At 44.8% G+C, this 24,738-nt stretch overlaps 1 protein-coding gene across 2 annotated transcripts in view; it reads left to right on the forward strand.

The window, feature by feature from the left end:
• Window positions 1–24,738, forward strand: part of glceb (glucuronic acid epimerase b) — a 70,535-nt gene that overhangs the window by 37,317 nt on the left and 8,480 nt on the right. Inside the window, exons 2-4 of one of the 2 annotated variants that reach the window (XM_072671500.1) lie at window positions 718–851; window positions 11,248–11,753; window positions 23,022–23,261. In XM_072671500.1, the coding sequence (XP_072527601.1) occupies window positions 11,261–11,753; window positions 23,022–23,261 (733 nt within the window). In that variant the 5' untranslated portion in view covers window positions 718–851; window positions 11,248–11,260. The remainder of the gene's footprint in view (window positions 1–717; window positions 852–11,247; window positions 11,754–23,021; window positions 23,262–24,738) is intronic. The other variant, XM_072671499.1, reaches the window with a different exon arrangement.

A 24,738-nucleotide genomic window follows, 5' to 3' on the forward strand; every position in this document is an offset into this window, starting at 1 on the left:
GTGAATCACAGTAGCTGACTATGCTTAAGGCCCTTATTTATTTATTTATGTTACAAAATGTGATTTATATGGGATTCATGTTAATTCTTAAAGGGTTTGCAGTGGATAAATAAATTACACATTTCACTTCCCAGACTTCTACATCTTAAAGTGTGTGTTGTGAAAGTGTCTACAAGCATTATATTGTTATTTTCACTTTGTCATCAGCCCTGCTTTACATAATCTCTTATTCATTCTTGAGGGCAAACACCAGTTAACCCAATCACACAGTCCAGTAAACAGCCTGAGGTGGCTAAGAAGTGACATCTTGAGTTTGGGCCAATATCTGTGAGCATTCATTCAATGGAAAAGGTTTACAGTGTTGCAGGCCTGGGTGATGAGGCGATTTAATTTGATCTTGGTGACGACTGACTGTTAACATGATGATGATGATGCTTCATGAACAGTGGTCGCCTTGTTTTGAATGGCAGAAACACGTACAAGTAGGTTGTCGTCGTAGTGCAAATCTCATTCACCATGCTTCTACTGCCTCAGAGCTGAAGTCTCCATCTTTTTTACCCCCTGAGCCCAGAATAGTGAATCGAACAGTGGGTGGGTTGCTGGTTCCATTACACCTCTTTGGACACCACCTATAGTTCTGAACTAGCGCATGCCTCTGCTGGGGGTTGTATGCGTAATTACTTCAGTGTATGAAAACGTCTGTTTGCCTCATTGCAGGTTGGGAGGAAACTCTGTGGAGCACCTGTCCAGATGGTCTAGCACAGAAGACCGATTCAGCGGCACAGGAGATGATGAGGGCTCGTACAAGCATTCACTGGTGAATGGAGCAGGGTAAGGATGCTCTGTGGGCCGTAAGTCCTACTCCTGCATTACTGTACTCATTTTAGTTTGTGTGTGTCAACCTAGCCAACGAAGAAAAATGGTCGCGCATACAGCCTCGAGCCTAGCCCCAGTCCTCTTAATCTTTTATAGATTGAGGTTCTCCAAAGGGAGCAAAGCGAAAACGAGGACTAGCCAAGACTGGAAAAAGAAAAAACTCTGTTAATTAGTACAGATTGGTGCTTTGTTGGGTTTCTCCTGCTAGAAAATGACGGGGGCTGTAGAATGGTGTAGCCCATGTGATTAAAATATAATCCTCACACTCCCTGCAGGTCCAACATGTCATCTCTCGGAAACTATTATGAATCACCTCTCCGTGCTGGAGCTTTTTTCCTCAGTGCTTGTGTGTATCTCCTGGCCTTGAAGGGCTAAGAAACACTACGTTCAGAGCCCTCTGTTAGGCTAAGCCCGGCCGAAGCTTGATTTCTCTCTCAAGTCTTGATGCAGGCGGAAGTGAACTCGCTCAGACTGTTAGTAAATGGGGTGCGCTTCGTAATGGCTCCATCGGACAGTTTGTTTCTCTCTCGCCTCTCGTCTTCAGTTGATGAGAAATGTGTTTAATCCCTCCCAGGCCGTAATATCGTAAGCTTTTTGGTAATAACAGCTTTAATCCCCTGACTCCTGATGAATTGGATGAGGGGCATTAGCTTCAAAGCAATTTTCTTTGTCCGCCCCCTGCTTGAGAAGATATTAAAAACTGTTTCATTGTGCATTACTAATTTGAAGGGACTTTTGTGGATTTTCTTTTTGTTGTTTTTTGTTTGGCCTGTAATAAAAATTGTTTTGGGCCTTATTTAGGAAAGGGATTTTTTTTCTTTTTTTTTTTATATTGGGCTAATTAAAAGATAACCACATACTCTGTAAATGTCTGGCTGAAGGAAAAAACTTGAAGGAAGGCTTTGGGCTGGTTCACTCGTCAAGTAATGTATTACGAATACTGCGCCAATACTGGTGGGTCTCTTTGAACTGCTTTGCTTATTGGTGGCATGGAAAGTTGGTCACATTCCTTTAAGATTCTGGTCCATGTTAACATGATTGCGTCACAGTTCCTGTAGATTTTTCAGGAACACTTTCATGCTGTAAATCTCCTGTTCAAACACATCCCAAAGGCGTTCAGATCTGGTGACTATTGAAGAACATCTTTTGCTTTGTGAGGTGGTGCATTATCATTCTGGGAGAAGCCGTCAGAAGATTAGAGGAGTGAATTGTGGTCTTCATGGGATGGTCAGCAACAGTACTCAGATGAGATGTGACCTTCCAGTGAAAATTGCTTGTCACACTTTGGGCCATTAATACCAAAATCTAGCATTTGGAAGCGTTTGGCTCTCTTTAATGAAATTATTGCAGTTATTGGAATAGAAGATGTGTAGAGTCACACTGTGTAGAAAAATAAGCTGTCTGAATCGCCATCAAATCAGGAGGTGCCTAGAGATTAAATACCACTACCCACACCATTACACCACCTCCACCAGCCTCAACTGTTGACACCATGTCAGTTGGGTCCAAGGAATAATACTGTTGGCACCACATTCTGACCCTACCATCAATGTGCCTAATCAAAAATTAAGATTCATCAGACCAGACTATGTCTTTGTAGTCTTCAACTGTCCAGTTTAGCCTGTACCCACTGCAGCCTCACTGCAGCTCCCGGGATGAATTTTCTTCATTGCACTATTCAGAGTAAAACTCTAGAGGCTGCTGCGCTGGAAATCCCAGGAGATCCTCGGTTCTAAAAATACTCAAGCCAGCCCCTCTGGCACCAACAGTCATGCTGAGATCATGTGTGTTTTGATGGTTCCAGTCTGATGGTTGATCATTATGGTTGAACGTTTTCTGAATCTGCTGGCCCGTATCTGGATGCTGCCACGATATTGACTGATTGGGTAATTGCTAAAATACGTCCTTCTAATAAAGTACTCTGTGGGTGTATTTAGCCTTAGTAGCAGATTATTTTGAGTTCTACATTTTTACAATAAAATAAGAGTATTCTAGTTAGTAACTCTAAAGCATTGAATGCTGAACATGCTTTTTTGAAGTCCTCAAAGATTATCTAGAGTATCTCACACTATCTGACTGATTTCTGCAGATTTCTTTTCCTGAAGAAAATATTGGAGATCACACACTAAACGTCTTGGGAATACACACAACATAAATGAGTTATAGCAGGGAACAACTGCTGCTGCTGCTGCTGCTGCTGCTGCTGCTGTATTCACTTCTGTTTTCGCTGAAACCATAAACTAAAAATGTGTTAAGGGTGAGGGATGTGTATGCAAGGTGTGATCATTGTGTGAGTTGGGAGCTCATTTGTACTCTCACCATACCTACCTTATTTAAAAGCTCTGCCACACATGGATGTAAGCTGCTTTACCTTTTCTTTATTTACTGCTAATTGATGCATTTACTTTTCATGCTCTCTCCTCATTGGCTGTTTGTGGAATCTATTGTTGACCAGTATACAGAACAGGATTAGGCCCAGAACCATTGCTCTGGCGTGGCTCAAGGATCTTTCGTTTCCATAAGGAACCGTGTTTGTAATGGAGAGTTGTGGGTATCAAGAACCTTGTAATGGTCTGAATAACCTTCACTTGAGGTTTTTCACATTCTTTATGGATCCAAAAGTGGTTCTTCTATAAAAAAAAAAACGTTTGAAGCACCTTTATGTTAAGAGTGTCAGAGAGACAATATAGGAGTGTGCTATATTCAAGTACTCTTATTCTTAATCTAACTAATGAGAACACCATTTATAAAACTGCTCATGAAGATCTACAGTTAGCTCATTGCTTTTATAGATAGCCAGAAGGCCTCAACAAAATGAGCATTTATGTCTGAATTGAATAAATCCTATAGGAATTGCAGCCTATTTTTATATATGTGCTGCATACGTCTCAGAAGATTGTGAATAATTGGACAGTGGGCTGCTCAGTGGTTTCTTGGCCAGCTGTGTGTTATTGCATAATTAGTTTCTCAAGAGATCTAACTAAATGGTCTAGGGCTGCTTCTAGATGTGGCATTTGAGCCTGGATTTGTGACGACCACAGATTTGTCAGTAGCAGTAAGATGTCAACATCAACTGCTTGCTACATTGTTGACGTTATAGGATGGTGGAAAACCGAATGTAGCATATGGTTATCTATAATAAATGTGTGTAGCGTAGCTGCAAACCGTGGTAGCAGTAGCAATCTTCTTCAAGCCTAAATGTTGTCATAGAGGAAGTATAGCAAGACAATACTAGCAACCATTTCTGAACAACAGTGTGTGATTTAGGTGTGCAGTTTGCAGAGTGCTAGATGGAGGGTATAAGCGTCTAATGCTTGGTAGCTGTATTTAGATGCTGGGTATAGGTTTCTTTTTCTTGGTGGCTGTGTCTAGATGCTGGGTATAAGCGTCTATTGCTTGGTAGCTGTGTCTAGATGGTGGGTATGGGTTTCTATTGCTTGGGGACTGTATGTAGATGGAGGGTATAAGCGTCTATTGCTTGGTAGCTGTGTCTAGATGGTGGGTATGGGTTTTTATTGCTTGGGGACTGTATGTAGATGGAGGGTATAAGCGTCTATTGCTTGGTAGTTGTGTCTAGATGGTGGGTATGGGTTTTTATTGCTTGGTGGCTGTGTCTAGATGCTGGGTATAATCGTCTAGTGTATCTAGGCTGTGTCTAGATGTTGGGTATAAGCGTCTAATGCTTGATAGTTGTGTCTAGATAGTGAGCGTTGTTTCTGTTGCTTGGGGACTGTATCTAGACTTTGGTTATAGGTTTCCATTGCTTGGGGGATGTATCTAGATGCTGGGTACAATCGTCTATTGCTTGTGGACTGTATGTAGATGGTGGGTATGAGCGTATATTGCTTGTGGACTGTATTAGGATGGTGGGTACAAGCGTCTATTGCTTGTGGACTGTGTCTAGATGGTGGTTACACTCAGCCTGTCTAGTCTCTGTAGAGAATACTCGCCAATAGAACAGGACTCTCTGGAGCAGATAGAACATGAACCTGTTGGCACTATGCCTAATGGCAGTCATGGGATAGAGGGGTATTGTTGTTGGATTTTGAGTTGGGGTGGAGATCATCCAACATTCTGACCTCACTAATGCTTTTCTTACTGAATGCAATCAAAAACTCTGCAAAGCTTCTCCAAAATCTAGTAGAAAGTCTTGTTCCCTGGACCATAGAGACAGTTACTCCAACAAAAGCAGGATAAACTTTTCTTTTTTATAATTTTTTAAATTAGCTTTTTTGGATCTAAAAAGCAGGCTGTTGTTGCTGTTTATTGTCCATATATGGACTGTATGGACTGTGGAGTTAATTATGTGTATTGAAACTGATAAACAAATTGCAACTGATCATGGTCATCTGAGAAGGGAGGAGGGATGTCTCTGTAGAAAATATCTGTGGAATAATTGTAATTTAGTCAAAGTACGAATAACCTTGAGTTAATGCTGCAATTCTCTGCCTTAATACCAGTGTCATAGTTTCATTTTGAACTCCAGTCTATTCAACAATAACCCTGTTAAAACATCAGTTGCATAAAACATGAAAAATGTTTGCCTGACATATTTACCAGTACAAAGCCATCTCATCCCTACAGCATAATGATTGGCTGTATTTACAGTACGGATGTTTTAGTAACTGCATCGACCCTCTGCATGTCCTAGTATTGAGGGAGCATGCTAGTCTCCGTGGTAGTGTGTTGAAGGGTGTGTGTGTATCGGTGTGTGGCAGCGCATCTGTTAATTTAAATGGGTATGTTGATAAGGGAGCTCATCTGAACTGCCTTTCTAATGAATATTAGTCTAAATGACGTGCAGGCACTCAAAAGAGCATTATCAGTGTGTTCGCTGTGGGTATTGCAGTCTGCTTTGCGCCACAAAGGGAAACCAGTAATAGCTTCTTGTTGGCACGGTGCTGCCAGTATTAAATTTGCCTCTCTAATGAGTCTGGTAATGTTGTTTGTGTTACCAACAAACAGGAGATGGGAGAGATTTTCAACCTTATAGATTGCAGGACGTGTAAACAGGCCCACCGATAACCTTTAAAATAGTGATGTGTTCGACTTTTCTTTGTTTAGGTCGAGGAGGGTTGCCTCATCCGGCCCCCGCCTGGCTCTGAGTGATAACAAGCCTCAGAGCAGCAGCGGAAGACGCTGATTCTCTCTGTTCCACCCACCCCTACACCCCCCCACCCCCTCCACACTGAGTCAGAGAAGTGAAAATGTCAGGAGTTTAGTTAGAGCTGACACACCTGAGCTCCGACAGCCTGACTGCCGTCCGCCCTGAGGGCACCGCTGCACCACCGGAGTGTGCTTTCATACTCTGCTGCTCTTGCCGCTGCAGACCAGTCAAATAACAACTGAGAGGAGCCTGTGAGGACCTGCTCTTGTCCTTGGTGCCATCCAGTGACATTTCCACTAGTTGAGAGCTGCTGAAGCGTAGCAAGAAGCGCTTAGATTGAAACATTGAATTCTGTTCTATTAATTGTCAGTTCGGGAGAACGTAAGTAATGCACGTAGACTTGTTGCAGAGCATAATAGCTACCTCTAGGAAGAAGTTCTTCAGCGATTCTTTAATTGAGGCAGTGGTTCTGCATAGAACCATGACTACGTGTTCCAGGTCATAGCGGCTACCTTTACAAACGGGTTCTCTTCAAGGGTTGGGAAAGGCAGTGCTTCTATATAGAACCAGCACAACTCTGGACTCTGGTCACCTGTTCCAGAGCATAACTTCTACCCCTAAAAAGAGCTTCTTCAAAGGCTGTTGAAGGCTGTGGTTCCATATAGAACCATGACAAATCAACTTGTTACTTAATGTTGGACAAGATCTTAACTGTTAATGTAATATTTCATGTAATATCATTTTTACCAATAGGTTTTATTACATTTTTGACTGTTGGGTTGAGTGTAATATGTCTGGAATTATTACATATTGGAAAAGTAAAATATTAAATTATATATACATATCTTTTTAATTATTTTCATTTATTTTATATGTCTTAAAACAAAATTCCAGTTTCATTTTTGACTTCAGTTTCATTTGTTCAGTATGCAACGTCTATAATAAAACCTGATTATTTTTAAGATAACTAATTGTGAATTATATGAACCTGCAACAATGTGTACGTTTGTGGCGAATCATTGAAATGTATTACTGGTTCTTTGCCTCGTCATGTGCACAGGTCTGTATAGCACAGCTATAGTCGATGCACCCTTTTTCATACTGTGTAGAATGATGTACTTGGTGCATATTTAGCCCCCTTCCCCATGTGCCATATTCATATCTACCCATGCAGATGGATACTATGCTTGTGTCCTGTGAATTAACATTACGAACAAATGTAGCATTTATTTATAAATGTTTACAAAACGGTTTCCAGAGTCCAAGAAATACTGTACATTATCAGATACCAGTTTAACAGTCAATTGATTTCGTGTCCCTAATGGTTTCTAAACTTTTATCTGTCTTTGGAGTCTATCCAAAATGCTGATTCTGCTAACAGATAATGACAGCAGTCAAACCCCTTCTCTCTTGAAAATGTTGTATTTTCACACTGTCCAAATGCAACCTTTCACAACTGCTGTGACCTGCTGCTGAAATGGGCTTGTGCTGAATTAGCATTGAACTCCGATGGCTCTTACGTTTCCAAACCATCCCAGACATGCTAACAATGCGGCACAGCTGCTAGTGTACAATCTTTTGGCAAACAGCCTACTGCTGAAATGAGAGACCACCATACTGGCCCTAAATAGCCATGGCTCAAAGACCAGGCTCATTGTCTCCTGGGCCTCATAATGTTTTTTTGTAAATACTGAAGTCTCTGGTAAAGTGCCGGCTTCTAAGAGGTTAACAGTGTTGTGCTGTTTTAATGAGCACAAGACGATGTATTAAACCTCAAAACTTCTGTTTCTCCAGTGACAGACAGGTTTGGAGTTTCTTTATGATATGAGAAGTTGGTACCCAGTGGTAGGCCTGTTTTGGAGTTTTAAAAATAGCAGCATATAGTTTCACCTTAGTAAAGCATTGTAACACCCTTAATTTTCGTGATGAAACTTCTGCTTTGGGATAAACGATCAGCCTGTACTCTCTGGTGAGTTTGCACTTCATAATAAAGTCCCTTAATTAGCTGGCCCTTATCTACATCTTTTATTCCCCTGAGCGAAATTGATTGTGATTGCCGTGGCGCTCCCGTTTTGCATGATAGGGTCTCCAAAACAATACAGCTGTCAACACAAGCTTCTGTATTCATACACCCGCATTCATAGCCAGAGCCCTTAGCCCTCTCTGCATTATTTCTGGGTGTATAGAGAGTGCACTGCAGGCTTGAGTGGAAGGGACAAGCATGGATTCTCTGGAGTGAATCTGTGAGACTGGTGGTGCCATCCGTGCTTGAAAGCTCTGCATTCACTGCTCCCAGTTCCCCTGTGCCAGCTCCATCCTTACACCCCCTACTGGCGGCCATTACCAGCCCACAATACCTCCCACTGTTCCCAGAACCCAGGGTGCCAGCACAGGACTGCAGCCTAGGGTGATGGAGCCATAATTTGGGGGGGGGGGGGGGGGGCTTGGTTGCATTTTTTTTTTCTTGCTTTTCCCATATGTGAACTCTGGTCTTGGGTCTTGAAGTAGTAGGGAGGGTTTAAGGTAGAAAAGGTGATTGATCGATAAGCCTGGAGAAGGCGGACCAGGGCATGAATCCGACTGATGAGTTTGCAGGGTGGGAGGGACGTGGCTGTTGACTGGTCAAGATGGTGCCTAGGAGAGTGCATAATAATAGGGTTTGTGGGCGGGGCCTGCTTACAGATTGATGTGCCTCTTTTGCAGTCGCAGTTTGCAGTTCTTTTGCACACTGCACACCAGTTCTGCTGTGGATCATGAATTGTTATGCCCGGTTGGGGATTCCCAACTGACAGGTGGCATGAAACTCAGGCTGGTGGATGGGGCTAAAGGCCATTTTACTACATAGCACAGATATTCCCTAAAACAATCTCCACACAGGCACGCTAATGCAGTCAACCTGGTAATATTTACACAGCTGCATGCTGCTGTCAGCCACTTGTAGTTCAGCTCTCTTAGTCCAATACACTGTTATACTTTAGTCCTGGTTTGCTTTGTGTTCATACGGGCAGAAAAGGGCAGATACTAGAGGAAAGTCTGCATAAGGTGGCTGTGTCCACGGGTTTTGCGTGATCCACGCTATATCTAACCACTGGGGGGGGGGGTTACGAGTGAACTAAGGAGCTGGTGCTGTATTTAGCAGAGTGGGTCATGCTGCCTTCCATCAGCAGAGTCAGAGGGAGCACAATTGGCCATGCTTTCTCAGGGGTGGGTTGGTGTCACTTCCTTCCAATGTAACTCCTGATAGCTGATAGCTCCTGAATTGCTCCATTCCTGCTATAGGGCTTTCAACCCGTTTTAGCTTGAAGTTTCTTCCCCCTTCTTCAGACTATAATTATTCATAGCTCCTAAATTAACCGAGGCTAAGCCCTCGTCTCTTCATCCCGTGTTCCAGTGCGTAAAACTCTCACTAGGACTCAGTTTTCTCTTCTATTGAGTCCACGCTGCAACTTGTTTAAATGGGCGGATTACATCTGTGTGACACAACTGTAGTTGGGTCTGATCTCGGGATTACACAGGGCTCAGCTATACCTCCTGCATATTAGTGGATTTGAATACAAATGATCCTCGAACACGGCCGCAGATGCGGCCCGCTCTCGGCTTGGGCTGCCTGGCCCGGACCATGATGTGTGGGAGCAGAGGGGGTTACGTCTGCCAGCGACCCGGCCTGGCTTCGGCTCTGTAGCGCGTGCCCTAGCGCTCACTGTCTTTCTTAGCCTCCCTCCCATTTCAGGAAGTGGTGCCGTCTGAACTCTGCCTGCTTTCCTGAGAAAGCTGTAAAAAGATCAAATTATTTATAGTCGTCGGAAAGGAGACGAGCTGCTTATCTTTCACTGTGCAGTCAGTCTGTGTGCTGCCTCGCTGCAGCCTCAGCAGAGGTGAGGATGAGATAAGCAAGAGGTGGGGAGTGAGGATGGAGAGAGTACGGCTGGAAATGAAGGAGATAGAGGAAGGGGAAAGAGGAAGAGGGTGCACTCTGTCTGGCCCGATCTTTCATCTTCCCTATATGCGATGTCATTCCACCAAATATGAGTGATCCTTTTTTATGAGGCAATATTTCATGGCTTGGGGGTCTGGCAGAGGGGAAAGCAAACTCCTTCAGAGAGAGCGCGGTTTAGAAGATGGGAATTGCGGCAGCTCAATCTTCCTCATGCACATTAATATGAGGATGCCGTGCTCTCAAACGGCACAAACTCCTGTCGTGCCTCTTGATTGTTCTACTCTTAGTTAAGCCTCAGTCACACCTTCGCTAAGCCTCCCGGGTCAATCAGTTTAATTTAGTGCGTACAGCGCTGCTTGTTTGCCTAGATGGATCAAGTCCATTGTGCGATTGATGCTCATTCTCTGGCTGCCGACCTTAGGCTCGGCTTAGCCTACGCCGTAGAGCCTTAATGATTTTCGTGCAGCCGTGCCTTTGTCATCGGCGTGTCCGCGCCGCCACAGCCGGCTCGGTAATTAGCAATGGTGGGAGGCAACGCTGTTCAAGCCTATTGATTTCTATTCCAGGCCTTTTCAGAAAGATGACGGGAGCGAGAAGCCGCCCCTGCTGATTGGCATTGTTTGCCGAGAGTTGCTGTTTTACAGTTGAGAGATGAATTCCGAGGCGCCTGAAATCTCTCCAGAGCGTTGTTCGTCTTGCCTTATCATAGTAACCGCTCTGGGAACAGTCACTGACAACTGCTGGAGGATCAGGAGCCCGGTGGGTAACTTGGGCCTGGCGTGTAAGCGGCCTCTGTCAGGGAAGTTGCTGTAATTCGGTTGCTCGTGAAAAATGATCCCGTGCTGTTGAAGACCTCTCCCCGAGACGCCTGCCAGTCTTCGTAGTCTGCATTTAGAGCAACAGATTGCTATCTCTCTCTCTCTCTCTCTCTCTCTCTCTCTCTCTCTCAAAGACAAATTTAGCAAGTCGAATAATAACTCGCTAACGCTGGCGGCTGTTCTGCAACTCTCTTGCTGTAAGCTCCTCAGTATGCCTAGCTGTGAACTCTGGGAGTCGTATGCTGAGGTGCCGGACACATCAAGTTTTTTTCCCCTTTTTTCAGAGCTCATTCATTGAGTATTCATGCAGTGAGGAATGATATTGATTGGACCTTTTAAACTATGCTTAATATAATGTAGATATGCATCCAATTCATTCAGCTGAATTACTGATTGCCTGTCAACAGCAGAACGTGAAATGCCACCAGATCGTGGGGAACAAACTGTGGTATAGTAGGATATAGGACTAACTATATATAACGTGTGTGTTCTCTCCGAATCTTCCTCAGGTGAGCCGTGAGGATGCGTTGCCTGGCGGCCCGGGTCCACTACAAGACCCTGATAGTAATCTGTGCTCTGCTGACGCTCGTCACTGTGGTCCTGTGGAACAGGTGCACCAATGAGAAGGCGCTCCGCTTCCTGCCCCGGGCACCGCTGCTCCCGCCCAGCCCCAGGGCGGACGGCCTCCAGCAGCAGCCCCAGCCCCCCGAGCCGCCGCCCGTGGTCGGAGGAGTTCGATACGAAGAGATCGACTGCCTGATCAATGACGACGTCACCATCAAAGGGCGTCGGGAGGGCAGCGAGGTCTACCTGCCCTTCAGCTGGATGGAGAAGTACTTTGAAGTGTACGGCAAGGTGGTGCAATATGACGGCTACGACCGCTTTGAGTTCTCCCACAGCTACTCCAAGGTGTACGCTCAGAGAGAGCCCTACAACCCCAGCGGAGTCTTCATGTCCTTTGAAGGGTACAACGTGGAGGTGCGGGACAGAGTGAAGTGCATCAGCGGAGTGGAAGGTACGTGGGTCCGTTCCAAAATTGAGCCTACTGTGTAGTGAGGCTTTGATAATTGTCTCTGTTAGTAATTATAGTAGTACTGTATTAGAGCTTTGGTGCCATTTGAGCATTTGCTGGTGGTCTGGGAGGACGTGAATAAAATGAGCCTAGACTGTTATGTAACAGTTTTGGGGTTTAAAAAAATAGACATTTAATTTCCTTTAAATTTAAAAATTATGCTATCTGTCCAGGCAACAACTTTGTTTTAGGTCACAGTAAACCCCACCAAAACCAAAGATTATTATTTTGAGAATATTTCAGAATGCCTCAAAATGATGAATTATGAATGCATATTTACGAACCCCAGTCTTCCACGTGGTGTAGTAGCTTACTGGCCGGTAGTGGTGTTATCTGTTGCGCCACACCAACATTGCTGCAGCGTCAATGAATTAATTGTCTTTGGTTCACAAAGTCTTCATTGTAAAAAGATTCTTTATGCTCACGACTCAAAATGTTTTTTAATGGAACCAAAAATGGGTCCACAAACCCTTTATCTCAGCACCTTTATTTTTAAAAGTGTAGAATCGCAGTTAAACACAGCAACTATTTTCAAACTTTAACCGAAATGCCAAACTCACAAAGTACCTGAAAAGCTTTGAACCTTCTTAAAAGTAGACAGCTTTTCCTACCAGCACTACAGAACCATGCAGTTCTGTTTATTCTAACTGAGCCGATCATTCTCAAAACGTGATGTGTACGGGTGTGTGGGTGGAAGAGTGAGTGTGAAACCTTGTCTTACACATTACTAAAATCTCTCTCAAATTGAACATTTTCCGACCTGAATAATACTTTTCTCTCATGAGACGCAGCCTCAGAAGAAATCATATAGACGTCCACTCGATGCAAGGGCAATTTCATGCAGTGTTGCCTGTAGGGAGTCAGTGCAGCAAGGAGCTGGCACAGAGTTTAGTTATTTATGTCTCCAGTGAATACACAAATACAGAGGTAGAAGTTAAGGGTTGTTACTTTCAGCGTTTTATTTGAGGGGAAATGAAAACTTGCTTTCAACTGCCTAAAAGTGTTGAGTTGTGGTTTTCACTGATATGTAGCTGGTTAAAGGTCCATAAAGCTCATTTATGCTCCCTTTATGTACGGATGTAACCGCCACTGTCCGCATACTTCTAGGCGTCCTTTATACTGGCATAGTTGTTAAGCAGTACATTCTCTAGAGGGCAGTGCAATAGGTTCTGACTACAAGAAGCATGGCGACAGTGGAGGAGGTTGTCAAAATGCACTTACTGCGTAAAAGACAAAAGGGGCAGCAGTGTCAATGGGGATGTCCCAATCAGGTTACTTGGCCTCCCCCTAGAGGACACCAGTGGGCCTCTAGGGGCTGATACACAATCCTTTGCTACTATATCTTCTATTTGTTTATTTGCATTATATTAACAAAACAGTTTAGAGTTGCACCTATTGCAGACACGGCTGTGCAAATGCACACACTCAGTTTTGCAAATACAGTAGGACCCTCTAGAGCATATAGAATGCGAACCTATTGGCACCATGCCTAATGCCAGGTGCATTGCGCTGTGTGGAGCTGTGTTCTCTAGAATGATTGTGCTCCATCCAATACTTTTGGGTCATCACTAATACTCTGAACACTATCAAATCCTCACAGCAATACTCCAAAATGTAAGAGAAAGCCTTCCCTGGACAGTAGAGACAGTTAGTTCAACAAAAAAATACCCTCGATACTGTAAATGAGCAGGTGTCCCAATACTTTTGTCCATATAGTGTACGTCCACCATTCCTGTTATTATATGGATACATTTCTCATAAAAAACACTTAATTCCAGTGTGTCAGGGTGAGAGAGGCAGGAACAGAGGCAAAGGGAGAGTGGAGGAGTGGATAAGAAAGACGCCTGGGCTGCTGGTGGCCATTAATAGTCATTTAGCCCCACAGTCCGATATGGGTTTTCCTGGAAGCTTAAGTAATCCACCTCTAGCCTCTCATGAGTAATGGACCATCAATGGACTTACATTAAGCAAATGAAACTGGGATTGATTCGGCTAGATTACAGGAGTTGATTGTGGTGACCCCAAACTTAATGGAGAAGCCTTTTATGCTTGTACAGACATGCATCTTCCATTTCACTGAGGTGAGTGAGCGAGAGAGATTGAGGAATTGGACCGAGGAGGGGAGGAGAAGCTGCTGAGTCCTTTGGCGTTGTCACCACGCTGGCCAAGACACCCATTTGAGCACATTTCCTCTCTGTCCCCAACTGTGGTGTAACCAAGCCGTGCGGTCAAAGCGCTCCATCACTGTACATGAACTCTGACAGCTCCCCTTTCATTTATCCATCACTGCCTGTTTAAAGCCTCTCTAGCTCTCAGTCTACATGTCTATCTCGCACGCTCTCACTCCGTCTCTGTGGTGCACTCACTCACTCACTCACTCACTCACTCACACTCTCTCTCTCTCTACCCGTCTCCCTCTGTCTAGCCTAGCTTTCAGGGGTGATTCTAGACCTGTACGAATGGGGTAGCCATTGGGTGAAAGATAGATGTAGATAAGTTGAGCTGTATTGTCATTGGTCAGTACACCACCTGCTTAATAATGGAATAGCCGCCCTTGGCTTGGATGACCTAGCGAGACGTAGTGGTATGGACTTAGTTAGGTAATGGAAGGTGTTTGTGTTAACTGCTTCACAGTGGCGTGTCAATTGCTTTGTACCACTCGCAGAAGTCGTGGCTCCCCTATCACAGCAATAGCCCATGAGGCACCACTGTTATGCTGTTGGGAGGCACTCAGTGCGCAAGATGTCCATTCTCAGTACACTGCAGCCTTAACTACAGCAAAACATCCCACGAAGCTGGAGGTTTTTGAGATGCTACCAGCCTTCGCCCACTGTCACGGGCATATCAGAATATTACAACCACCCCTGGTTTGGAATGAACTCAGGCCATGTGCCCGGGTTTGCTGCATGTATAAATAAGCGAGCACACCACTCAGTTGTAGCAGAATGCAGAATGATCATCCTGGGCAAAGGACATGATATGACGGATGTCCAGAAGGGCACGATACTAAGGTTCCAGGCGAAGGGTGGTAGCATCTCTGAAACCACTAATTTCATGAGATGTTCTACAGCCGCCGTATTGAAGGCATACCGAGAAGGGACATCTCACATTGAGTGCCTCCCAGCAGCATAACAGTGGTGCACCGTGTACTATTTATGCCTGAGGGGGGGGGTGACGACTCGGGCGAGTGATACAGCGCAATCAGCACTCCACTGTTTAGCAGTTAACCTCTATAATGAACACCTTCCATCACCTGCCACAATGTCTTGCTAGTTTCATCCAAGAGAAGGGTGGTTATTCTCACTATTAGGTAGATGATCTGAAAAGTAGCTGAATGCTACTTGGTGTCCACAAATTACTTTTTGGTTGTACATATAGTTACAGTCATTTAACAGCCAATTTCAGGTCAGTCACCCCTTGTGGCAATACTGCCATTACAGATTACCAGCTCTAGTTTCTCAAAGCCTGCTTTTACTGGTGCCTGGCATGCATTAATGTAATGCAGTGAACTTTCTTCCAGATGAGTGAGCACCCCCACAGCATCAATCAGATTTCAGGGATAGTCAGTGCCATCCCAACCACCCCTCTGGCTATGCCATTGTTGGCTGTGACTCATGCTGTTTACAATTGGCAATAAAAAGCTCCCTGTATCTGAATCTTCTCCATATACACATTTAAAAGACCAGTGAAACCATGTTTGTGATCAGATTGTGTTTGGATCTAGCAGTCCTCATCCTGAAACAGCCGAGCATGTGTTGTAATGGGATTTGTGTGCGTAAACGCAAAGCTGCCTGCTTGGCTACATTCGCTGCCTAACGTCATCCACTACTCTCAATATTGTACCAACCTGCTCAGCAAGCAAGTTATTTTAAGGCGTCTGCTCATGCATTCAAACATAGGCTTCCCAAAGCCAGAGCCGATAAAGCGTCTGCAGCCTATGATGGACGTCACACAGTTCTCTCATCAATTCTGACTGTGATTTTAATCTGAGCTTAGCAGCCACAACTGAAGCACAGCTGAGAGAGAAACAAAGTGTGTGTAACTCACTGCATCTGAAAGTGCCTTGAGCGCTCTGCACCCGCGATTACAGACCGTTTTCTAAAGCATTAAACACAGAGTAGCCTGTGTAAGCCCTGTCTACTGTGCTCCCGCACAACACACAGCAGTTAAATATTTAAAAATTTAGCCATGTTAAAGTCACAGTTGCGCTCGGTAAGCGTAAACATGCTGTCTTGATTAGATTGGGTGGTCTGATTTCATTGATTGGAGTCTCTATCTCTTGCTATCCCTCTTAGCTCTGATACATGTGAAGCGCCACTGAATGTTTCTGCCTCAAACATAATGTGATTGTACAGCTGAATATGTTGCCAATTGTGTTATGTCAATTAACACCTGACCCTTGCGCTGACTAGCATGACATGGGAATACCAGTCAGCCTGTGAGTGATGGAAGAGAAGAATGGCCAGTGATGCTGTCTCAGAGTCCTAGCAACGGATGGCTGTGGCATCATCAGAGAACAAATTTGCTCCTGATAACCTCAAGGGCCAGTGTGGCCCCCCCTCCCCACACATGTAATGCTTCTGACACTGAGAGGGTGAGGACTGACACACACGCAACCAGCCACCACCTCTTTAGGTCAAAGCACTTAGCGGAAAGTGCTCCAAAGCATCGGGTAGCAGATGCCCGTGCCAGCCAGCATCCCACTGAAGTGATGTGTGGTGAGAGAGAGAGCGCGAGAGAGAGAGAGACATCTGCCTGCTCAGAAAACAAAAATTGACTCAAGGTCAATTGTGCTCTCTGGGGCTCCGACTGCTGATGGCAAATCAGAGTTTCGTATTCAGAGTTTCGTAATCAGAGTTTCCCGCTTTGAGATGCTTTGGCCACACTTCCGGCCATGCAACTGTAATGTCCAGCAATTGTCCAATAATTTTGAGCTTGGGGAAATGCAAAATGTAAAGTAATGGCTGTAGTTTCCAAGCAATTAATGCAATGTTTTAGTTAACCCTCGTTAAGTAAAGCTGTAAGTCCACACTTCAATCACATCTTGACTGCTTGCCCCTTTCAGATCCATTGTTCTATATGACAAAATGATGTCCCTGTCCAAAAACTTATGGACATCACTGTATAGCTCTCTTGTTTTTTCTCTGCGTCCTTTATGGCCGCTCTCTCTCTCTCTCTCTCTCTCTCTCTCTCTCTCTCTCTCTCTCTCTCTCTCTCTCTCTCTCTCTCTCTCTCTCTCTCTCTCCCCCTCTCTCCCCCTCTCTCTCTCTCTCTCCCTCCCTCCACCCCATCCCCTTTTACCGGAAGACACAGAGACGCTGCCAAATGACTCGGACTGCCGCTCTCTTCTTCTCTTCTTGTTTTTTCGACTCCTGCTTTGTCCTTCACCTTCACACACGTCTTCCCCTGACTCTCTTGCCCTTTGCTTCAATCATCTGTTTGCAGGCAGAGCATTTTCACTGTGCACACCTCACACTGTGCTACCACGGGCATGCAGATGAAAGTCTAAAGGACCAATGTAAAGGTTGCCTGAGGCGCTGCCGCTTCCCAGCAACAGTATACCCCTTTTGAATAATTCAGGGGTGCATATAATAAACCAATGTTTACCAGTTTGGGGAGACACCTCTGCAGCTGATGTATTAGGAGGTTATTGAAAATCATTCCTGCTTCAGTTGGGATGAATGAATGGTGCTGTCTGAAACAGTCATCAGTTATCCTCCGATGCTGGAGACTTTCCACACAGTGTAGTAGAGTTACATCATGTACAGAGCGGAGTTGGCAGTAACCGCAGTTCAGAAAACTATGAGGAATTAATGCTCTCAGCATCCTGTCCAAGCAGCATATCTGATTCTGAGGGCATTTAAAGTATATGGACAAAAGTATTGGGGCATCTGGCTGTTCATTGTATCTTCTGAAATCAAGGGCATTTAAAATGATGTTTGCTGGAGTAGCTGTCTCTATTGTCCAGGGAAAAAGGCTTTCTACTAGATTCTGGAGGTGCATTGCTGTGGGGATCTCACTGCATTTGGTGACGAGAGCATTACTGAGGTCAGGGTGTTGGATGATCACCACCCCACCTCATCCCCCCCAACTTCCCAACTCATCTCAAGTATTGGAGGGAGCACCATCCATCATTCTAGAGAACACACTTCCACTGCTCCACAGCTCAATGCTGGGGGGCTTTATAGCAGGAGGCATGGTGCCAATAGATTTATGGTTATCTGCACCAGAGTGTCCTATTCTATTGGCTAAACTTATATATATATATATATATATCTTCCCAATATCTTTTGTTTTACTCCAATCTTTGATACACAATGATTAATATTACAGAATGCTGTATCATTGACTTTTAGAGGAATCTGGTAAATCCCTGTTTTTTAATTATTTAATTAATTTATTGATTTTTAATATCTCAATTAGAAAATATCTCAATGTCTGGTTAAAATCTTTAGGTTGCAGATGGGCGAGCGTCAAATGCAGATTTTCTTTGGAAGTGGGCGGGAGCAGAAGGAAATCTTGTGGGAGAGGGCAGGAGCAGCTCAGCCACTGTTGGCCACACTATTGTTAGTTGCTACAAGTGACCTCCAGCCTTGTATGGCATGTATGGTAGACTGCACAAACGCCTCGTTTCAAAGCTTGAAGCTTGTTCTCATGTTCTCATCATCTCGCGGGGGGAAATGCCAGAACCTTGCTAGCATAGGTCAGCATGCTCTGGCCAGCCTTCAGTCCATGCCATCATTCATCAGCATTCACAATTGAACAGTTTTCTGCCCTTTTGGCTGCATCTTTTTAAAGAGAGTACGAGAGCATTAGTCATTCACACTCCTCATGGTGAATTTCAATAGGTGCGTTCAGAGAGTGGTAAATGACCACACTTTCTCCTCCCTGCCGCACTATCTTGAAGGGGCAGGTTTGTAGCCTGATCCTTTGTGTTACGTGGAGAAATTGGGCCGCCTCTAAATGGAGATAAATCCGAGGGCTGGGCGAACGCGATGGAGTGTGAATTGCTTCAGAGCTCTCATTTCGCCCTGGCCCGGTTTGCGCGGGCACGCTGGCATGTTTTCTTGCGTTCATTACTCACGGGCCGTGGATGTGGGCCCTGCGAGCTCCTCATGGCTCTGCTGTGTGCTTTAAGAAGCTCTGCTGTATTAATTACTGCAGCAGGGCGGGTGAGGGTGTGCATCCAGGCCTTCAGGGGCCTTTTCAAGGTTGCAAAACGTTTCCTCCTGATTCTCCTCCACTGTCTGTGGCAGGGTTATTTTAAGAAGCGAGTTCTCAAAGCTTATGTATTAAAGGTGAGAAAGCTGTTCCTATTTCCTGCTTGGAGATGCGATTACCATATTTTTAGTGGGTTGGTGCATCGTAGTGGGGCCAGCACCACCTTCACAATGACAAACTGGGGTTTGATTCCCCTGTCAGGCAAGTAAGAGTCTTTGGGTGAAATTCTCCTACCTGCGTGACATGATTCCAGTGTAAGTCTCTCTATAAAAGACTGTCAGCCAAAGGCCATGAATGTAAATATTTTTAACGGCTGTTTAAAAGCAGAAAGGACCACAGTTTATGCCGTGCTTCTGTTCTTAACGAGACATAATTTAGTAGACACTAACATGGCAGGGGTGTATTTACCTCAGGGCTTTAACTGCATGAGTTCCACACTGCAGACATCTAAACCACTGTTATTGTCTCAAAATTCACTTCCCTGCAGCAGGTTATAAATACTTTCCATTTTAGAGCTTCTCATACACTGGTGCAGAAGTAAAAACAAAGGGTCAGACATAGATCTGGCTTAAAAGTCACCCACACCAATAAAACATTTGCCTGAATTTACCTGGATCTGCACATCCCTCGTTTTATTGCCAGGATTAGACTTCATTATGCATCCCTGTCCAGTAAACTACAGAATGTATATTGGCAGGAACCTGGTGGTTCAGTCTATACAGGATTTCTGTTCTCACTGTCACTCTACTTGGTCCTTTTAAAGCACAGTATTTGAATCCAAAAGATCCATAATGAATGTACTCCCAGTATCTTTTTATTAATACAATAAGTGGAAGCAATATGGCAACTCGACTGGTAGGTTTTGCAGTTGGGCTACAGTGGAAAAGTGCCTTGACACAGTGGCCAGGTTTAGCATAGGTGGGCATAGCATTTCACATGTAGGACCAGTTTACCCAGTTTATCAGCAACAGCCATGAAGTACAGCAACAAAGTGATCTGCCGATGCTCTGCTGCACTCTTTACCAGCTCAGTCAGATCTGCACCCATGTGGCTCTCCTCTTATTCACTGCTCGTTTGGAGCACATGAGATGCTAGGTACCGCTCATCAATGAGCAGTGTACATTGCTGTATCCCTTCTCCAAAGTACACAATATAGCACGAGAGCCCTGGTTCTCAACGATTGAATCCTTGGCAAAAAATTGCTAATTGCCCAGTTGTAGTTGCTGCCAACCAGAGCCAAAGTCCTTCCAGAGGGTATATTTTAATACAGAAGGTGCTGGTCAGATTTTTCACTCATCCATGTTGTCTGTCATGTTTGCCACAGACTGTCTGACGCTGGACTTCATCATTTCTGAGTTTTAGCTTCTGCATTCCCTTAGCATTCATCAATTAAAATTTAGAAAATCCATTTTGACGTTTGTGATTTAAAATGCATCTGCATCAAGATGCATCTAAGAATCTAATTGTGAGCTCTAACCCCAATGCTGTACTCAAGTGTATTGGTACCTTCTCACACCCCTAGTGCACAGTTGCCTCTGTTGGCTGTGGGTCCACTCTATGTGTGTAAGTGTGTGTATATTTACTTCATTATATTATTATATTCTATATGATCAGCAGTGGCCGCTCTTGGGCCAAGTAGGAGTGATGGTGTGGAATGGGCTGTACTCACAATTTCCCTTATGAAAATGAAGATGTGGAGAGAAACAGAGAGGGATGGGGAGAGTGTGACAGAGAGCGTGGGCAATGTTTGCCCGATCACACAAGGAGAAGCCCCAGCTGTGAAATAATGGGGTTCTGTTCCTTATTTCCAACGCGAGCTGCATTTCAGATACAAAAGCAGCACTTCATGTAGAGGTAATAAGACATTAGAGCCCTGAGCCGGGAGCTCAAGGAGATAGCCTATTATCAGAGTTGGAGTGTGAGAGAGGACACACACATACACACACGTGTGCACACGCACACTCCGGGCTGTGCTGCTAAATGAGGAGAGCCAGACGGAGAATGAGAGAAAGGAGAGGTGGATAATGAGAGAAATGGTGGGAAAAAAGTTGGAAATTCAGGATGAATGAAGAAGTGGGAGAGAGAGACGGGGAGGGGGAGAGAGAGACGGGGACCTAGACTGAGTGATAAACTCTCCTCCAGTGAACAAACTGAGGAGACTCTGAATAGAATCTAGGCCAGACACTGCTTCCATGGCCTCCATTTAACTCCTCATGTGGGTCCCACTTAGAGTGTGTGTGTGTGTGTGTGTGTGTGTGTGTGTGTGTGTGTGTGTGTGTGTGTGTGTGTGTATCTTGGAAAATGGCCTTGAGGAATGCAGTGGTTCTCATTAGGGTGTGTATGTTTGCCTGTTGTTTGGTCCATTTATCTGTGTCTCTCCTCGACTCTGTGTATTTATCTCGCTCTTGTACTCTCTTACTCTCTCTCGCTCACTCGCTCTCCCTCTTTGTGTGTGTGTGTGTGTGTGTGTGTGTGTGTGTTTGTGTGTGTTTGTGTGTGTTTGTGTGTGTTTGTGTGTGTGTGTGTGTGTGTGTGTGTGTGTGTGTGTGTGTGTGTGTGTGTGTGTGTGTGTGTATGCCCCTAATACTTCCAACCAAGTTATAAAGCAGCAGCAGTATGGCTGTGTCTTGCCCTTGGTTCAGTATTGAGCCGTGTGCTTTGGCAGCCTGTGCTGTAGAACAGAGCTCTAAAGCTGGAAGTGGAGCTCTTCCTCTGCTGACAGTGAGTGAGAGTGAATGAGATGAGGTGATCTTTCACCTTCAGCTTTCTCATCACTGTCAGCCCCAGTCTCTCTCAAAGCCCAGAGGAGCTGGTAGCGGTCAAACTCATGGGGATTCTGTGAGTTTGTTAAGACTCCACAGTCCCTATCTGCAGTACTGGAACGATGTTAAAGGCTTCTGATTGTTGGTGACGGTCAGCAGCTTCGCAATACGATCCCTTGATGCGAGACAGCAGATGTAGAACAGACACTTTTGCAAGTCATTGTTTACATTGAGATTCGTCTGAAAGGGACTGTGGGGAAATGTACTCTGCCACAGCTTCACCACAGAGTATTAATGATCTGTAATAACAGTTTTTAAACCGAGGAGGCGCATTCTGACTTGATTTGGATATTCGAGGAACCACCGAGCTTAACGAATGAGGTAAAGTAAGTAGTAACTACTGCCTTGATGGTGTTGGATGGATATTAGGTCATTACGTCATGTTAGTTTGTCATCTAGCATCAGCTAGAGTAGTTACCATCTTGCTGGCAAAAATATCCAAATGTTTGCAGACGCCCCTTCGAATAAACAGGTGCAGAAATACGGGTAAATTTAGTCCATTACCTACCCAATTTAGAAGGCCAATTTCATAATTCCTGTTCATGTGAAGGCAGCCACCATCTCTAGGCAGCCAGATCAGAAGGAAAGGAAAGCGTGGCTCCCCAGCTCTGATAGAATAGCTAAAAGGCGCATATGCTGACCAACATCACACTAGGAGTGGTGTAAAGAGGAAGTGGCATCAACCCACCCCTGAGAGAATGAGGACAGTTGTGCTCTCTCTGACTCTGGCTACTGATGGCAAGCAGCATGACCCAGGATTTGAACCAGTGAGCCTCTGCCACTCTGCGCCCCCCAAACATAAACCTGTTGACATCATGCCTAATGCCAGGTGTGGACTAGAGGGTTATAAAGCCCACCAGCATTGAGCTGTGGAGCAGTGCTCCAAAATCTAGTAGGAAACCTTCTTCCCTGGACAGTAGAGACAGTTACTCCAACAAAAGCAGGATCAACTTTTTTAATACCCTTAATTTCAGAAGAAACAGCAGGTGTCCCAATACTTTTGTCCATACAGCTGGAAAGGTTCTTTGCCCATTTCTTTGAGTAACTTCAGTCTGACTTTGGGTCGACAGACTGTGCAGTGTTTATCTCTTTGCAAATCTGATTTTTGGTTGAAGACAAAGTAAATAATGCCCCCTGTCTGTCTGTTTCTCTTATCTGTCCTCCTCAGGAGTTCCCCTGTCCACTCAATGGGGCCCTCAGGGTTATTTCTATGCCATTCAGATAGCTCAGTACGGCCTGAGCCACTACAGTAAGAACCTGACGGAACGGGCGCCTCACGTAGAGGTGTACGACACAGCAGAGGAGCGGGACAGTAGGCCAAGCGCATGGAGCGTGCCCAGAGGCTGCTCACTGACCAGGAGCTACGACAAGACCCGCTCATCATCTGTGCGCCTGTTCAACACTCCAGGTACCCATGCAGGGAATCCCTGGATCGCCCTTCTTTTTCATTCTTTTTGTGTTCTTTTCTTCTCTGTTTCTTTCTTTACTAATTTATTTTCTGCTTCTTTAATGTTTTATTCTATTTGCATTTTCTATTCTGTAACAAGGTGAACAGTGAAATGTCAAAGACTGAGTACCAGAATTCGAAACCCCTGCATTCTCATCCCGCCTCATTCTCCTTCTGAAAATCTAAACCTAACCTTGTGTCAGAAATGTATTTGTAATCCTCTTAGAATGCATTATACTGGATTATAATTTCAATATGGGATTTGTTGTTTGTTCATTTATATCTCCACATTGGTTCTGCACTTTCATGCCCTCATTTTTTCATCTTCTCCACTCTTCTCTGAACCGTGTGTTTCATCTGCTCCCTCTGGCTCTTCTTGTAATTTCCCCTCTCTGAGCCCTTTGTTCATCTCCAATCAGCAGCTTTGCATCGTATCTTATAGCCTCTCTCTCACAAAATCAATATCTGTACCCTGTTAAAACCAAAACACACACTCCCACACAGCGAGCGTAACACCAACCAGATCCTGTTCTACTGTCTTGGAAGTGCCAGCTCTCTGCCTCCTCTGTTGGCCAGCAATATGTATTTTGTTGTTGATAATACAGTGGGGCTTTTTAGCACTGAGCTAATCAATAGCCATTAGAATTAGCTGGCCTATTGTGCTGTCCAGCAGTAATTGGTGTCATCACCTAGAGCATTGATTTGAGCAGGGCCAGCTGGGACACCCTGGATCCGAGTCTCATTCTTGCTCTTGCTCTTGCGCTCTGTCTTGCACTCTCGCATTCTCAAATTTTCTTCTTGCTCTCCCTTTCTTCTGCTTTTTCACATAACTCAATCTTGTTTCTCTCTGCTTACTCCTTTCCTCTCCCTGCATCTTGATCTTTTATCGACTGGGGGGTATTCAGACAAGAGCGGTACGAAGCCACTTACTCTCTACATCGCCCTAAGTAATGGATTTCTGAGTGCATTAAACAGTCGCACAAGTACGCAGAAGCCAGACTGTCCTCCAAAAAGTCCCTAAAATGATCCCTCATCTCTCTCCTTGACTATTTTCTTTTGCCTCATTTAGGCTTTTGTTTTTTTCTGCTGAATGGCCTCTTCTTGTCTATCTGGAAGAAGCTCTGAAGCATCCTTTTTTGAGTGTGTTACAAGTTACCAGCGAAAGAAACAGCAGGCAGTAACAGATGCTTAAGTATAAATCAGGCTTATTAGGGAGAGCTGAATTTTGGATAAAGCACTGAGTGTGCATTTCAGCAGCCTTAGATTGTGGAAGAGATGAGACGGGCTGATTGAGGCTTGCCCGACTAGAATCTCGTTAATGCGATCTGCAAGGCTGTCTCTGTTCTGGAACCTTTGCTCTTGCACAAAGTATTTTCGCCTTCCTCACTCATACTAGGATCTCTGCCAAATGTGCCTTTTCTCTCCTGTGCCTTCCTCC

This window comes from Salminus brasiliensis, chromosome 25 (assembly GCF_030463535.1).
Source record: "Salminus brasiliensis chromosome 25, fSalBra1.hap2, whole genome shotgun sequence".
Lineage (NCBI taxonomy): Eukaryota > Metazoa > Chordata > Actinopteri > Characiformes > Bryconidae > Salminus > Salminus brasiliensis.